The 17613-nt window shown below is 40.5% G+C and overlaps 1 protein-coding gene across 9 annotated transcripts in view; it reads left to right on the top strand.

The window, feature by feature from the left end:
• Nucleotides 1–17613, top strand: part of ANKS1B (ankyrin repeat and sterile alpha motif domain containing 1B) — a 393118-nt gene that overhangs the window by 366471 nt on the left and 9034 nt on the right. For 5 of the 9 annotated variants that reach the window (XM_032444026.2, XM_015858799.3, XM_015858774.3 and 2 more), the window contains 2 exons: nt 10626–10712; nt 15330–15467. In XM_032444026.2, the coding sequence (XP_032299917.2) occupies nt 10626–10712; nt 15330–15467 (225 nt within the window). The remainder of the gene's footprint in view (nt 1–10625; nt 10713–15329; nt 15468–17613) is intronic. The other 4 variants (XM_085515441.1, XM_085515431.1, XM_085515425.1 and 1 more) reach the window with 1 other exon arrangement.

Raw genomic sequence — 17613 nt, 5'->3', positions numbered from 1 at the left:
TCCAAAACTTCTTCCCTGTGGATATATTCTGTATGTTGGTGTCTCTGAATAGGTAGTGCAGGTTGTCCCAAGCCACTCTGAACTTTAATGTCATGTTCATTATTGTTAAGTACCACTGAGATGTCATTGAAAATGTGTCTTCTTTCATAGTTATGTTTTACTTTAAATGTGCTGAAAGGGACATTTCATGTACTAAAAAGAACTGAAAAGCTAGCTACATTATCTTACTGCATCTGGTCCCTAATTCTGTCCACTTGTCCAGTCTCACGTGCATAACCTTATTCATCAGTCAGGTTATATGCAAGGCTATATTAATGTGATAGAGCACATTTTCAATTTTTACATTTGTTTTATTTTTCCATTTATTTGAAAACTATAGCATGTTGAACTTCGTGCTGAAATCTGAAACAAGCTGGGGGAGAAATACATTACCTGAACCTTGTATCTTGTTGGGGTCCTTCCCAAGAAATTTTTAATCTTTCTGGAGTCTGCTAGATAATGATCTTCAAGCAGAGTATATAAACTTGTCTTGGACATCCACCCATCCGTTGTGCTTACCATCATTGTGCTCCAGCAGGAAAGATGATGGATTTGCTGGCGAAAAATCATGCAGATGTATTAAACGGAGTTCAGCAAGAGAGTAGGGTGTGCTTTTTGTTCCCACCCAAATGGCAGACCCTTGCAGCCATCCAAAATTATGGATATTTGGCAAGAACTGTGCCTATCACAGGGATTATACTTTTCCAATCACATATTTGTGCTACAAGAATGGATTTATATTATATGGTTTCCTGTTTGTTTCCAACTATTTTCTTTCACAGACACCCTTTGCAGTCATAGAATCATAGAATCACCATGGTTGGAAAAGACCCACAGGATCACCCAGTCCAACCATCCACTCATCACCAATAGCTCCCACTAAACCATGTCCCTCAACACAACATTCAAACGTTTCTTGAACACCTCCAGGGTTAGTGACTCCACCATCTCCCTGACCACTGCCTGACCACTCTTTCAGAGAAGCAGTATTTCCTAATGTCCAGCCTGAACCTCCCCTGGCGCAGCTTGAAGCAATTCTGTCTAGTCCTATTGCCAGTTACACGAGAGAAGAGGCTGACCCCCAGCTCACAACAGCCGCCCTTCAGGTAGTTATAGAGAGCAATAAGGTCTCCCTTGAGCCTCCTCCAAACTGAACAATACCAGCTCCTCCACTTGCTCCTCACAAGGCTTGTGCTCCAGACCACAAGAAACAAGAGTTTCTTGTTCCTTTTACCCCATCAGCCAGGTTGAGTTCAATCTGGGCTTTTGCCTTTCTGCACATCTTAACAATTTCTTTGTATTCTTTCTGAGTTGCCCATCCCTTCTTCCACAGGAGGCAGATTCTCTTTTTCTCCTGGAGCCTCAAGAATAGCTCCCTATTCATCCATGCTGGTCTTCTTCTCCATCTGCTCATTTTGTGGCTCAGGGTGACAGCCCGCTCCTGCACCTTTAAGAAGAGCTACCAGCTGTCTTGGACCCCTTTACTCTCTAAGACTGAATCCCAGGGGACTCCCCCTAATAGTCATCCAAACAAAGTCCACCCTCTGGAAGTCCAAGGTAGCAGTTTTGCTGTTCTCCCTCTGGCTCCACCAAGAATTGAGCACACCTCCCTATGGGTAGGGTCAGGCTGACATATTGGGCCCTCTGTTCCTCTCAGAAGGGAGTCACCTATGACTATCACCCTCCTTCACTTTTCAGTCTGCAAGCGTAGAGCTGACTGCCTCACCTTAGATAAGTGTGGAGGCAGTTCTCCTACCTCATCCTCACTCACCTCTCCCTCCAGTTTCAGGACTTCAAACAGAGGTACGTGGGGAACCGAGGTAGGTTGGGATGGGGGTCACCTGTGTTGTTGAGCTGGGACCTGCTACCATCCCACCTCTCAAGTTGGCTCTGTCTTCTCAATTACGGCAAGGAATAGGGCGCACTACAGTTTGGGGGTGCAATCTCTGTGTCTTTCTTTCAGAGAGTCACTCCACCAGTCGATCTGCTCGCACTCTCTGATGGTCCTTAATCTCTCTGCCTCTTCCCTAAGCTCTACCACCAGGCTGAGCAGCTCATCCACCTGATCACACCTCATGCAAGTGGCATCCTTCCTATCCTCCCTTGGCAGCAGCAAGTTCAGGCACTCCCAGCAGCCAGAGACCCGAACCACCACATTTCTGGGCAGGTCCTTTGTCTGGGTCACCACAGTCTTCTTGGGGCAAGCCTGATGTCTGGTGGAGACCATGTTCAAACCGTTGGTCTCAGGGTCTGTTGCATAGGAGAGCTGGTCTCCTGAGCAAAGACAAAAAACACTCACGTGTACTACCACAAGACTCACCACCCACACCTGCTGCTGCAGTATTGTATGGGTAGCACAGGCTTGCTCACACACTTTCTTACCTTCCTGCTGTCAGTAGACAGGAACACCCTTTTCTCACCTAGCACATTATGTCCCCCTCCAGAGGGCTGCTTTTAGCCTCTCAGCAAAGGGTCAAGTTCTAGCTTGAAAGATAAGAGTGGGCAGTGCCAGCTCCACCCCTGCTGGCTCAGCAGCCCACCCACAAGCTGCCAGCCCCTCAGCACCGGCGCAATACTTTTGCTGGCTTCAAGAAAGCCCTGAAAAGGGGTTTTTGGTCAGCCTTTTTCCTCTAGGTCCCTTATCCAGTGCAGTCTTACCTGCCCTGAAGCTGGTCTCTGCAGCAGAGACAGTGATGTCTCCTTATCTTCCTTCCTCACCTGCTGTAAATTGACCTTTGCTGCTTGGAGATTAAATCTCACTGTCCTGACCAGGACAGACATATTAATTTTATTTCAGTGATGCCTTCAAGAAATTAGGGGCTTTCATCTTTCTCAACATGGAACAGAAAATATTACAAGATGTGATTTGCAGTCTGATTACCACCTTCACTTCAGGGCACCGTAAGAACAGGAAGAGAGAATAAAATGTGTTTACATCAAAATAAAGAAAAGGAATAAAATTTAATGGTAGCCGGGAAGAGACTTCTTTTCTGCAGTAGGCTCCATTGGGCCTCTATACTTCTGAATTCAGATGACACCAAGTTGGGAGGGAGTGTTGATCTGCCTGAGGGGAGAAAGGCACTACAGAGGGACCAGGATAGACTGGATTGATGGGCCAAGGTTAGCTGTATGAGTTTCAATAGGGCCAAGTTTCAGGTCCTGCATTTTGGTCAAAACAACCCCTGGCAACCCTACAGGCTTGGGCAGGAGTGGCTGGAAAGCTGCCTGATGGAAAGGGGCCTTGGTGTACTGATGGACAGTCAGCTGAATATAAGCCAGCAGTGTGCCCAGGTGGCGAAGAAGGCCAGTGGCATCCTGGCTTGTATCAGGAATGGTGTGGTGAGCAGGACTAGGGAAGTCATTCTGCTCCTGTACTTGGCATTGGTGAGGCCTCACCTCAAGTACTGTGTTCAGTTTTGGGCACCTCAGCACAGGAAGGACATGGAGGTACTGGAGCAGGTCCAGAGAAGGGCAACAAGGCTTGTGAAGGGCTTGGAGAATATGCCCTGTGAGGAGAGACTGAAGGAGCTGGGGCTGTTTAGTCTGGGGAAAAGGAGGCTGAAGGGAGATATTATTGCTCTCTTCCAGTATCTGAAAGGTGCTTACAGGGAGAGCGGGGCAAGTCTCTTCTCACTGGTGACAGGTGACAGGACAAGGGGAAATGGCCTCAAGTTGTGTCAGGGTAGGTTTAGCTTGGATATTAGGAAATACTTCTTTACAGAAAGGGTTGTTAAGCACTGGAATGGGCTCCCCAGAGAGATGGTTGAGTTACCATCCCTGGATGTGTTTAAAAACTATTTGGATGTGGTGCTCAGAGACAAGATTTAGCAAAAGGTTGTTACTTAGGGTACTGTGATTAGGTTGTGGTTGGACTCGATGATCTTTAAGGTCTTTTCCAACCTGAGCAATTCAGTTCTATTTGACTCTGTAAAAAGGGCATGATTTTCTGCTTGCCAGCACAAGTGCGGCAGCAAGGTAGACGCTTTCCTTGAGGTGATGTTAAATCACTCATGTTGGGTACCTGGATTGCAATCTGAACCAATCAGATATTTACTGCAGCAGCTGGGAACTGCGAATCTGTTCTTAGATCCTGACACCTTCCTGAATATAATGTATTTTTCTTAGATTTTTTTTATTTTTTTTTTAAATTAGAAAAGAGGTTCTTAAATTTCAAGTCAAAGCTCTGGGGAACTAGTGATGTAGTTCTATTCAAAAAGCCTGTGTTTAAATATCTTGCTGACTGAGAACCAAAAAGTCGAAGTTGGAATTGTCACAAAATCTGTTTCCCATATCTCTGAAGAGGAAGATTAAGCAGAGTTGCCTCTTTCTCTGCCAGCAGAAAAGTGAGATAGGGTCTGGAGCATTCCTTCCTTACTGCTTCCTATATAAAGAAATTGGATGCAGATGACAGTCTGCGTATTTCTGCTAATCCCTTTCTGCTTCTCAGTCCCCGTTTCTCCCCTAGAATTAGAATAGAACGACTGCCCTTCATAGGCTTCCAGCAAAACTAGGGAGGCAAATCAGGAGCAAATACTGCATTTGAGACCTAGCGGATTCTCTGATTGCTGTGCTCTTAGGGCATGTAGCTCTCTATCTCTAGCTTGGCAGGGCCTGCAGTGAAACAGCTGCATGCATATCACTCAAAAGGGAAATAAAGAAGCGGTGGGAAGTCCTCAGGCCATTCAGTCTTTCTGCATATCCACATCATCCCATGTTGGTCAGAGGACTGTATGTCCTTGATCTCTGACAAGAATCCAAGGTGCAGGAGGGACACAATGCCCTGTCAGCAGCAGATGAATATGTACAGATACTGCAAAAGCAAGGAGATCACATTCTCAAGTAGATGAGTTGCAGGTGCGTCCCCTGTGCAATATTCACATTAATGATGTAGCTTGGAGGCATCCACTAATTGTAGAGCAGTAAACAGTCTTGTACTCTGGGGATTACAGATGCTATCATATTTCAAGAGGTATTACGTTATGTCAGTGATGCATTTTTAAGCCTTTTGGACTGTGAGAAGTTAGTAAATATTTGTTACAAGGTAGAATGTATTTTCAAAATGAGCTTTAAAGCTAATGAGTCAAAAGTGAATTTTACCTTTTTGTTCCATCTCATATGTGGTATTGTCAACGTGATTCACTCAAAACCAAATGTTTAACAAGGCTTCATAAGCCTTACATAAATAACAGACTTTCAAGTATGATAGTAGGTGGTACCAATGCATGTTTTGAAATGTGCAGTTTGATGCCATTTGGAAATAGTAGCTGCTACCAGTATGAGAAAGTGTTGAATGAAGTGGATTCCAGCATATAGTTGAACAGTAACATTGCCAGCTGTAGTCTTCAGATAGCTATTAAAAAGCAATATAGGACAGAACTAACAGATTCATTTGCAAAAGTAAAAAGCCATGAGAAATCTTAAGGCTTTACAGGCTCATAAACTTGTAAACAGAATTTACCTATTAAGTTGTTAGTGATTCAGCATAGTTGAATTCTGTCTTTCCTCTGTGTATTTGCAAGATCAAGTAGAATCACATATGCAATAAAAGCTATAGATGAACATCGTTTAATTTTGGTCAGCATGTGAAAGCTGAGTAATCCAACTATAAATGTACTTCTGTGCAAGTATGAGTACATGAAAGTGGTCAAGGTGGCAAAGTACCTTCTGGCAGAAAATAAATAGATGAGATGGAAGCATTTTGAGAGTAGGATGGATTACGCAGTATGCTACAGTATATCAAGTGGATGTGTGAGCGCCTTAGTTTGGGCACCATTCTACATGTGCATCTTAATTTCTTCTATTGCTCCTTTGTGTTTGTGTATGTGCACAGAAATGCCATGTTTTGTACACTGCAGGAATATTCAGAAGTGATAGATTAATGCACTCAGTTCTGCACTGAACAAGGTATTGCAGTACAACCGCATCTTGAAAGGATTAAAGGCCCTTCAGGATTATATGTTTAGTATGTGCGTATGTTTCTTTTTTAAAAGGAAACAGCTAGTTTGTATTCCTTTATTCACAGGAAGAAAAAAAAAAGCCCTCTCCTCTTAAGTCTTCATTGGCTAATTTGATTTGATGGGTACAATGGCTGGGTGGATTTCAAATTCAATTATCTGGACTTTAGTTTGTATTCTCAATAAACATCTGGCAGTTCTGCACAGCCTTTAGCTCAAAATCAAAAGATGAAAGGAAATGCTTCACTCACTTAGGACAATTTGTAGTACTATAGAAATCTATTTAGAGTCCACTTGTGAGTATTGGTTTTAGGTTTTTTTTCCAGTGAAACTAAGGAAAATTCATAAACAGGTTTGGAAACAACAGCAAGAACCCCAGGCTAAATCTTTTTTTTCTTTTCCATAAAACATCTTCAGAGCTGAGCTTGCTATCTCTCCCTCTGTCCCCCTGCTCTTTTATCCCTTTATGAGCATTCTGAAAGAAGGAACTGAATGCAGCCCTGTCTAAAGCTAGGCAGAGGTTTGGCATCGTGCTGTGTAAAGGCAGCAGTGGGTTCAGATACTGATTCAGAAGATCTGAAATCCCAACGCTTCCTGTATAAACAATCACTGTGCTAAACAGGCAGTTATGCAGAAGATGCCTTCTTCTTCTTTCCACTGAAGGAGGTCTCCATTTGGAATGCTGGGTGGAGGAAGGCACTTACTGAAATTGTGTGGCTTCAGTGGCTATTTCTGATGGACTGGCTATAAGTACATTTGCAGGAAGAATTTTTTTCTACAGAAGTCAGCTACAGAAAAGCAGCAGCTCACTTAGAAAGTCAGGCATGCCAGCAGTGTGGCTGGTGCTCCCACCAACTTCCAGCAACATATCATGTTGTTGTCCACAGATACCTTATTTATTCCTGTACTGGGACTACTCTCTCTTCTTTTTTCCTTGGAAGGAAAGGGGTATTCTTATTCCTCAGAAAAGTCTGTTAGCCAAGGAAGCTCCACACAGCAGCCATGCATCAAAATAAAGGAGAGATTTCTATTACTGACTGACTGTCTTTATTCTGAAGCAAAAGAGACTGTCTCTTTTGGGGAGTCTAAGGAAGCTGAACAAATGTCACATTAGATTTAGGATGGCAGTGTTTTTCTCCATCTTCCTGTGTCTTCAGTCAGGCCTGCTTTATGGTTCTTTTGCTTTGTATGGAGTACTTCTACATCAGCATCTACCTGTCCCATAGGATACCTCCCACTTCAGAAGTGGGACCAAATCTGTGGCATGCAGACTTGCTACATTGGGACTCCTCACTGCAGTGTGCTTGAGGAGACAGGACATGCACATCTGTCCTTATGACCAGCTCTGGAAATGGCAGAGACAGGCAATGGCAGTGAGCCTAGAATATGCTTGCTGTTCATCCAGATGATTATCCTAAAGTTGTTTATTAAAATAAAGAGCCAAAGTTACAGTCACAAACCACAGAGTTCGTTATAACTCTGACCTGTTACAGGCTAGTGAGCACGTGCCCAAAGACAGGGTCCTGTCACTATAATTATTTCCACTTGAGATAAAATCCAGTCCTGCTACCATGATATGAACATGCCTTGGAGCATTAGACCATATGCCAATATACACATGACATCCTGTGCCAGTCTTCAACTGTGGGTCCTATGCTTTTGGCTCAGGTCCATATGCTTCCCATAGAGGCAGCAGATGGACAAAAATATTTTGTCATCCCATCATGTCCTCAACAGTGGTGGTTAGAACCTGAAAAGCGTGAGAATAGGAAGTACTGCTGCCCGTGTCCCACCTTCTCAGATTCTAGTCACAGGCACCAGCAGAGATGCCCACTTGGCCTGCACATAGGTGTGAAATGTCTGACCATAAAAGCTCTGGGATGATTGTCAACATCCAAATTCTAGAGCCAAAGCAGTTACAGTGCCTGAGCAAGTAGTACTTGTACTGTATCTCTGAAAACTCACATTGCACATCCTGGCAGCCACCCCCTCTACTGAAGAAGAGATGAACAACAAACAAATAATATGAGCTCACCATGGCAACTTGAAACTACTGAAGACTGGAAGCTGCTCAGAAATAGTAATTTTATGATGGACTTCAGTTCATCTGTCACTGGGAGAGGAGCAGGGGGAATAGAGTAGAGTTGTTTCCCAAAATCATGTTTCTGTGCTCGGCATCTGTCTTCCAAAACACCTCTGCCTGAATGAATACTGCAGTTATTTTGTTTTGCAAATGGATAAGGGATGTCCACTGCTCCTTACCAGCTGAGTCAGTTTGGCTTAATGAATTGCAAATGTTCGTTGGTCTCCAGTTCTTTTCCTAATTTGGCATATGTGGATTAAAAGTATCCTAATGAGCTATTTGACTCAGATACCATCTTCTGGTGTTCACAGTCTTCCTTAAGTATGAAAGACCAGGTCTGCTCTAGACAAATCCCACTGAATGTGAGGCACATAAGGAAGATAATTAAAGTACAAACCATTGGTCTAGATGAAAGAGGACTGAAGATGGCTGTTGCAGTGTTGCCAGCTTCACCTTTATGACAAATGGAAGATAGTGCAAGTTAGACCAAAAAGCTAAAGTGAATTCAGTAGCCATATTTGTGTAATGTATGGGGGGGAGGGGGGAGAAATTTTGCTGCTAAGGACGCAAGGAAGGAGATAATTGCAATAATCAAAATGAGAGACAAAGAGCTCTTGAATGTAGCTGTCGGGATAGACAGAAAGGACAAAAGTTGGCTGATTGCTGGGTTGCCAGATGATGAAAGTGAAGTTGTCATATTTGTGAATGTTTTGCCTGAATATAAGCATATATGGGGTATATTGCTTGTTATTCTGATGGGTGTATGTACTGAAGTTTCTGTACAGTCACTGTCAGGCTTTGTGTGCATTGAAATTTTATTTCATGAAAAGAATTGCTTGAGATCTGTTATATAGACACGCAGGTATGTGCTCACTGATTTTGGCAGAGACAGTTCTGTTTTGCATTCAGAAAAAACACAAATCATATTAGTGCCCTTCTTCGGGTTTTGTTAGATTTTTCAGCGTGTTTTAACATCTACAAATTCATTATTAAGAAGCGTCCAGGCTTCTGGGTAAAAGAAGCCTCCTCCAGGATAAATTGACATGTGACGTTGTCTTGAGTCTCTTGTAGCCTGATACTGACCAGTGGGGTGGTCCTCTCCATTACATGTATGGGAGGGGCTCTTTTTGAGACTTAATTAGAGATTCTTGTCTTCACTGCATGTAACACTAATTGTAGAGTTGGGTTGGCTCTGTAGCTTTGGATGTTATGCTGACAAAAATGGAGCCACATTTGATTTGGGCAGGAATGAGATCAGAAAAAGAAACTTACTTGCAGGCTTGTATGTTTGGTTGTTTAAGCTTTATTTGTTTTCCCTCTGGTGTTTCTATCACCTATTTTTCAGACAGATCTTTTTTTTCAGATACAGTCTGCGTTTTCAAGTTTAAAACTTTGCTGTTAAATTTCTCTTGAAAAATACAAAACCGCCACTGCTGCTCACGTCCAGCTTCTCATGTTAACTTTTGGAATGGCAATTCTAGACTTCAGCGTGGTTGCACCCTCATTATGTGTGCTGATATTTCTTTGCATTTCTTCATACTTAATTATCTGAACTTAGGCATTCCTCTCAAGAAAAAGTTTGCTCTCTTTCTATGATCATTTGCAGATATTACCACAAGTGAGTGTTTGCTGAACTTTATCTACATGTTTTATCTGTAGTAGATTTGTATAGAATAGTCCTCTCTATAATTGCTTCCACCTTAAAAAGATTCAGACCATCTTTAAACTACGTGATGTTTGTTTTTCCTTTTCTTTCTTTAGAAAACTTAATCCATAAACTAACAGACAGGTTACAGAGAATGTAAATGTATCCCAAGTATATGCACAGTTGGTTTATCAGGAAGTATCTTAGCTGTCTGCCTCATGTTGAAGGCAAGCGTAGAAGAAAAATAGCTTTATACAAAGACATGAACTGTAGGTAAGAGAGCCTGGCCACTGAGGGAATGCGGAATAAGGCTCTGTGTTAATTCATGTGTAAAGCCGATCGTGGTAACAACCATGTTGGCGGAAATGCGGTTGGTTAGGCTTTACAAGATTCAGCATCGGGCTGACAGGTTGACTGGCAGGCCTGGAGGGCTGCAGGCATATCTCACATGACAAATATAGCTGCAAGAAGGTGAGGGATAGAGTGAAATATTCCTGAGTAACAACTAATTGCAGCAAAGAAGTAGTTCCACAAAATGCACTGTTAGTTATTCCAGCTGGGAAGGACAGGAGGAGGAGAAGAAAGGTGGGGGTGAATTGGGCACATCAAATGGATGTTTTAAATGTGTGTATTTTGGGAAATCCCTGGTTACGTGACTGGTCATTTTAAGTATGGAGAAAAGGAAAGGCTTTATCATCTTTGCAACAAACCGCAAGGTTCTTTTTAGTTTCCTGACTACAAGGCAGCTATTTCAAAAGTCCAGAGATCAGTCAGCTCAATAAAAATACAAATATTTGAATAAGTATCTTTTGTTTAACTGACACATTTTGTCAGAAGAAGAAAAGAAAGAATGCTGATTTTTAAGTGCATTACAACTCCAACAGCATCTTCATTTTTGTTCCAGAAGTCTACGGAACAAATGAAGAAAGTGCCAACCATTGTCCTGTCTGTCTCATACAAAGGAGTCAAATTTATTGATGCAACAAATAAGGTATGTACAATCACTGAATATCAGCTTTTCTTCCTCGCAGATAGAATACTTACGAGGTTGGCTCTGTTAGAGCACCAAGCCATAGAGGGGACAGATTTGCACTGTGTGCTTCCTTTCTTTTTTCTCTTCTCTCCACAATTGATGCAATCTTGCTGTCATTGTCCAGAAGCTCTGTCTGGAGGTTGTGTGAAGCACCTTTAATGGCTCAGTTGGAGAACATTGTGTCCAGTCTTCTGATGTTAAAAGGCAAACTCATGACAACAGACATTTGGCAAAGGGCCTCCACAAAATACCATATTCTTCCCCATGCAGTTCCTTAAACATGCAGAAAATATGTGTATTTCTTCATCAATATAATTTTTTATAAGAAATAAAAATATGAAAATGTATCAATTAGCAAGGTTTTATCCAGGGCCAGCCATTATAAGACACAGGAGCCTTGGGTGTGCTTCCCAAATCTTGGTGCCTCTCTGACAGCTGTTTTCCTGGTACTTCCCATTTGACTCCCTGAACTGCTGCAGCTTTGTAGCAGTTGTTGTTATTCCATATTGTGTTCATCTTGCCGTGTGCTATGGCAAAACCTCTGTGCTTCATGTTTTACATTTCAAAATAGATCCAGCTTTTTTGTTTGTTTGTTTGTTTGTTTGTTTGTATTTTAAATTTTTAAGACAGAAATTGAGAGATTGGAGAACTTGGTGATGGACAGAACATTGGGTTATTGCTTAGCCAAAGTAAAATGTAAAATCCTTTCAAGTAGGAGTAAAATAATGCATGGATTTCTCTTCTCTTGTCTAAGACAGCAAGAAAGTGCAAACCACACTGATGCTTGCATGTGAATATAATTAATTTTTTTTTTTCTGTTACATGACTAAAATGCATCAAACAATGTGAAAAGTAAATCAGACATCTCATCTGCCCCATCAGGTTAATAGTGTGTGTAACTGCTTTGTGTTGCTGTGCATTCAGACCGCACTGTACATCTAACCCAGTATCCTTCAAACTTGACAAAACAGGCAGTTTTTAAAGTGGAAGGTTTTAAGTGAAGGAATGAAAGCAGATTTGTGATCTTCTGCTACGGTTTGGAAGGCACAGCCAGGGCTAGAAGATGGCACGAAATAAAAACAAAGCTGAAGTACATATTATGTCAAGTCTAAAGTATTTGCCAGAGCAGAGAGGCCAGGGATTCCTGTCAGCTCTTTTTTCTTCCATTAAGTCAAAATGGAGCTTCTGCAGCCTTCATTTCTTTTATGTTCTCTGATGTGCTGGACATAAATCAGGACATTGTAATGCTATTAGCTCCAACTTGGATAAAGCTGTTTTCAGCTCTTAAATCTCCTCTACAGTGTAAGGGACATAACTTCAGTTTCTTTATGTTTAAAAAAAAAAAAAAAAAAAAAAAAAAAAAAAAAAGTAGAACAAGAGAACAAAAGGAGTCTCCAGTACCTCCTTGCACAGTGCATCTGTTCTTAAGAAGAAAACTTTAAAGAATTTGGGTAAATAGTATTAGGTGGCTCTAGACCAGTCCCACTGGAACTTAAGCGTAGTAGTAGTTGGTCAAGATAAATAATGCCACAGTCCTGTGTTTTCTCAAAGTGGTAGAATGCTTTCTCTTCCATTCAAAATCTGCACTGCCTTTCCCTTCTGTAAAAACCAGGTAATAGCCTGCAGCCCTCCCAGGAGCATTGTTATCAGCCTTGTCCACAGTGTGCTGTACTCAATTCCTTCGAGACCCAAAACAGATTAGCACTAAGGTGAGATCCTATTCCGACTTGTACCGCTTCTGTGCGAGCTTATAGTTGGCAGAGCTGGGCACCACTTAGCAATAAATGCATACTTTTAAATGACAAAAAATAGCTGGCAGTTATGTGCTTGAAAACTTAGCTCTCATGGCTGCTCATCCTTTTACTTTATGCTACCAAGCTAAGAATTTGTATCCTGAGTTAAAGCAGACAAAGCTTCAGGTAACAAAGAGGCTCTGACCTCATTCTACTAAAGCTATTTCAGTGGCACCTTGAAGTTTGGCATGACACCACTTTGACATGACACCATTTCTTTGCAAGTGAGGCCAGAAAAAAATTGCTGCATAGACAAAGCAGGCTTTGAGATATTTCTCATGGATCACAGCTAACCCTAACTGCTGGGTAATTTCTGTGAGGAAAGGAATTGTCCAACACAAAGAAGGCAAGTAAAGGGAAGGCTGCTAATCAAAGCTTGGTCTCTCAATGGTATTGCTTTGGCAGAAGCAGAACTGACTTTCACCTTCCCTGCTTTTTATGAAGGTCTGGAGATTGCTTTTGAAAAACTGAGGGATAATTTTTAGAACAACAATTTTACGTGCCCAGTGCCAGAAGAGCTTACCAAACACAGCAAACTGATTCATAACCTTATCGTTTGTAGCATCTAACATTATTGGTCTCCTGGAGTTTTGACCCTAGGAAACAGAAAAAGCATGCATTGAAAACATGCCTAATTATGAAAGGAGGTCAGAGAGGATAATCCTGTAGAAGGTAGAGGAAAACCTATTTCACTGCTGATTTCCATCCACAAGATCTATTTCAGGCACACCTTATTTTATTCAAAACAAAGTTAGAATGATTATAATTTCAAACTTCACTTGGTTTAAAATTAAACACTAAAATAAGCTTTAAACTGTAAATCCCTCTGCCAACCTCAAGTGACCTAGGAAAAGTTGCAACATAGCAGATCTCTTTTCACACAGCATATAACTTTAGGTAGTTACCTAGTGGCTCACAATTTTGCATTAAAATGATTTAAAGACTTCCCAAAGTTTAATTCTTTCTGCTTTTTAAACTACATTGTTGACACTACATCATCAATGAGAGTATATTACAGCTCTATCTGTGGATATCTTAGTGCCTGGTTTTGTTAGAATTGTCATTCTCCCCAGAAACTTTCCTGAGGGCAAAAGTTATCAATTTAAAAACAAAGGAAATAAAATGCTTAAAGTAACATAAAAAAGCCAATAGTCATTAGGCAGAGATTACACATATCATTATAAATTGGCATATATTGAAGCATAAGTACTGTTTCTGTAACTTCTGTGAATAATGCATTAAACAGAAATAATCAAGCATGTTGCAACAATGTAAAATTAAGAGGATTATTTCATGTCTTCAGTAACAGTCTCCTTGTCGTGTTTTTTCCCGTAATTTGGAATTTGGGATACTTTTTATTAAGACTTTTTCTCTAAGCTGTTATTTCTTTAATTACATACATTAATATGTCTTTTAGAAATTTTGACACCTACATACAAGGGGGAGAGCTGACACTTCTTTTAGCAAATGAAAGAGGGTATGGCAAAGCATCCTAAGTGACTTAGTTGCATGTATTTTCCATTCTTCAAAAAAATTTTTAAAAGTAAAAAAGAAGAGGGGGAGGAGAGCAGGTGGGAAGGAAAAGACAGGGATGAGGGAAAAGCAGAGATGCTCAGAGGTTGTTCTAACTTGAGCAGATGCCACTAAGGCAACAGCAAAGTGTAGAGCTGTGAGGGATTGTGGCGCTACAGATGTCATGTGTTCTTAGTGCAGTGAAGATGTCACGCTGCAGCAGGCTTGTTCTTTTTCTTTGTTGTTTTTATTTTTTTATGGAAAAGCCATTGCTACAGTCAGGAGGTACACAATTCAGAAGGTCATATAAACTAACCTCTAAGGAGATTCCTGTTCTGTGTCACTCATCTGTTAAATAAATCATTTGAAATGTGTGCATTGCTGATGCAAGGCCTAATCATAAGCCATTGTGTTGTATCTTCTCTAGTTTCATGGTTCCTTTGTCCTGAGCAGCATAGTTACATATCAGTAACTTATGTGATGACAATTCATAATTATCTTCAAAGCTTTAGACAGCTTTTTCTTTCTTCATTTCTTTCATCAGACGGATGTACCCCACGTGTAGCTCAATAGTATGCTATAGCTTTTACATTGGCTGTTGCAAGTAGTGTTGCTCGGTGCATGAACAGTTTAATATTTCTATATCTCTTACAGGATGCTGTTGTCACCAAGTGGAGAAATGTTGCCAGAATCTTCTGTAATTACTTTTTTACTAAGAACCCTTTCAAGAGCTCAGGATTTTAATTAATTATAAATGATGATGGATGTTTTGTTTTGTTGTCTTGAAAGAATATAGCTGAAATTTGTCAAACACCATGTGCAAAGAACTGGATATTGGGCCTGTTGGGTTTCACCAGCTCTGGTCCATCAGCCACCTGAAGCAGTGAGATATAGTGACTTTTAGACAGAAAACAGCAGCATCAGAGGATGCCTGTGTAGTGCTTTGAAATTGTATTTACAGCTGTATGCTGGGAAAGGTGTTTTAAAGGATACTGCATAATCTGTACAAAACTCAAATAGAATCATAGGGAATACTCTGGAGTGCAGTTGTCTCTCACTGTCTTATTGGCAATGTTAGGTATTGTAGGAGAGGGTCAAAATTGCAACGAACTGTGTAAGAAACTCACATGTGATATATTAAATTCCTTTCATTAAGAAACTGAAATACTTTAACAGAGGAGATGGACACAAATGCCTGTCTAAAAACATGCCTTTTGCAGCTTTTTTACATGGAATTCCTGAATTAATTGAAAATATATTTTTCCGACAGAATATTATCGCTGAACATGAAATCCGTAACATTTCCTGTGCTGCACAAGACCCGGAAGACCTTTCTACATTTGCGTACATCACTAAAGACTTGAAGACCAATCACCACTACTGCCATGTATTTACTGCATTTGATGTGGTCAGTTAATAGATATATTTATTTAGTAGTGCTTTGTATTACTTACAGTTCTTTTATTCTATTTTTTAGAAAGGCTTATGGTGATTAATAGAAGGTATTGTTTGTTTACCAAATGAAGCTACTAATCGAATATGAGGTAGTAAAGGAACAGTTTTGGAGAACAGCAAATATTTTACTAGAATTTATCTCATTTCCCATTGGAAACAATTCACCTGTGTAATCACAGCTGCTAACTGAAACTTTAGTAAGTAGCACAAGAGGAACTTTAAAACTATTCAAGAAAAAAATATTTTAATACAGTATTGTGTGGATGAATTTTTGAAACACATTTACAAGTGAGTCTTGACGAGTGACAACTAATCTAAGCTGTAGACTTCCAAGAAGTTCATAAAAATCAATTCTGGCCACCCACTCTGAAATTGCAGCACATGGCAGATAAATCAGAACTGGACCAACGTGCATTACATAGTGTTCAGTCCTACTGAGAGATAGGCTCAAGACCTACCTCAAATTAAGTTTGTCTTTTGGACTGTGTTCTGGTGCCTGCAAAGTTGAGGAAAGGCTAGTTCAGTGACGTCCAGCTGTTTGGCTGTTATACTCATGAGTCTGTCCCAAACCAACCAACAAGGGGCGAGAGGGTTGGACTCCTCCTGTGGAAGCCTTTGGGCACATCCCACATTCATGATATTGATATGGATTGCTTTTGGACAGATCAGCGGGCAATTTCTTTGGGTTTATTAGCTACTCCATTGATGTTTATTTTGCTTCACAGCTGCTGCTCTGAACAGCTTTTCTTGTATTCCCACACTCCATGGGCTTTTGTGTTTTACTGTTTAGCTGGATCATTCCTGATAACTCAAACTTTTGTTTTTCTGGGTATTTCTTAAACCTGTTGGTGTTTTCCGAATAAACTGGAGAGCTGAAAATTCTCTGTAAATGTATAGAGAACATAATGGAAAGTTTTGTCCTTACTTTAAACAGAGAACTGAAACACTTACAGCTCTGAGGAAGAAGAGACCACACAGATAGCTAACTACACATTTCAAGAGGTCCTTGCAGTATTTGTCTGCCACACTGAATCTCATGGATTTGAAGCACCTGTGATAACAGAGCGCTGTAGAGCACTGTCCTTTTAATGTTCGTGTGGATAAGGGCACCCCTGTAACCACTGTCAGACTGTAGTAATAGTCTAGATGGCCCCTCTGTGGTCTTCATTTCTCTGTCGTTACAGTGAGAGTTTTAGCTTAACAAATGATGCAGGTAAGGGAAAAAATATTTTATCAGCACCTTTCCCTTTTTTTGCAAACAGATTGCATTTACTTTGAAGTTAAGTCTCAAGACTCACTTCAGAAGTCCTTACAGCTCTTCTAATTTGGTGGACTGAGTTCTTCCTTCATTTATGCTTCTCAAATGATGATGTAAAGCCCACCCGTGTCTCAAAAAATAATGAACATATATCAATTAATCAGTCTTATTGTCTTCAGCTAAATTTGTTGAAGTAGTAGCTCTAAGCTTTAGGACCCAGAAGGCTTAACATCCAAAATGTCTGTGGAATACTCACCTACTGCCATTTCAGCTAAGCACAACAGAAACTTAAAATTTCATGCAGTTGATATTGAAAATAAAAATTACTCAAGAAAAAGAAGATTTTAATATAGTATAATGTCTGAATTCTCAAAATGTGCTTACATAAATAGATTAAATTTGAAAAGAGAGATGTCTGAACAGAGACGTTTTATTTGTGACTGGGTAAGTCATCAGCATTGCAGAGAAACTAAATAATCGCTTGAAGGAAGGTAGGTTAAAAAGAATATTAACCTTTATGTTCAGTACTTTTGTTGTTTAACTTCTCTACTGACATTTTAGTGCCCAAGTGGAATAGAAAAAGATTTTAAATGGTATTAAAAATAGGCAAACTGTTGTCAACAAAATGTTATATTATATTAGTGATAAGTGAATCAACAGAGAGTAAACTGAGTGACATTTTTATTTCTACCAATCCATTTAAAGACTTCTTAGCAGTTTCAAAGTAATGCATTTTCATTTATAGGCCTAATGTTCAAGCACAAACACACAGCCAGGTATATCAGATAAAATTCATCTTCTCCCTGCTCAGCAAGGAAAGCATAGTGATCCAGCAGTAATT

The sequence above is a fragment of the Coturnix japonica genome, chromosome 1, assembly GCF_054131305.1.
Source record: "Coturnix japonica strain WE chromosome 1, WE-NBRP24, whole genome shotgun sequence".
NCBI lineage: Eukaryota > Metazoa > Chordata > Aves > Galliformes > Phasianidae > Coturnix > Coturnix japonica.
Note: the sequence above shows the minus strand (reverse complement) of the source record. Positions and strands in the feature narration are given on the sequence as shown.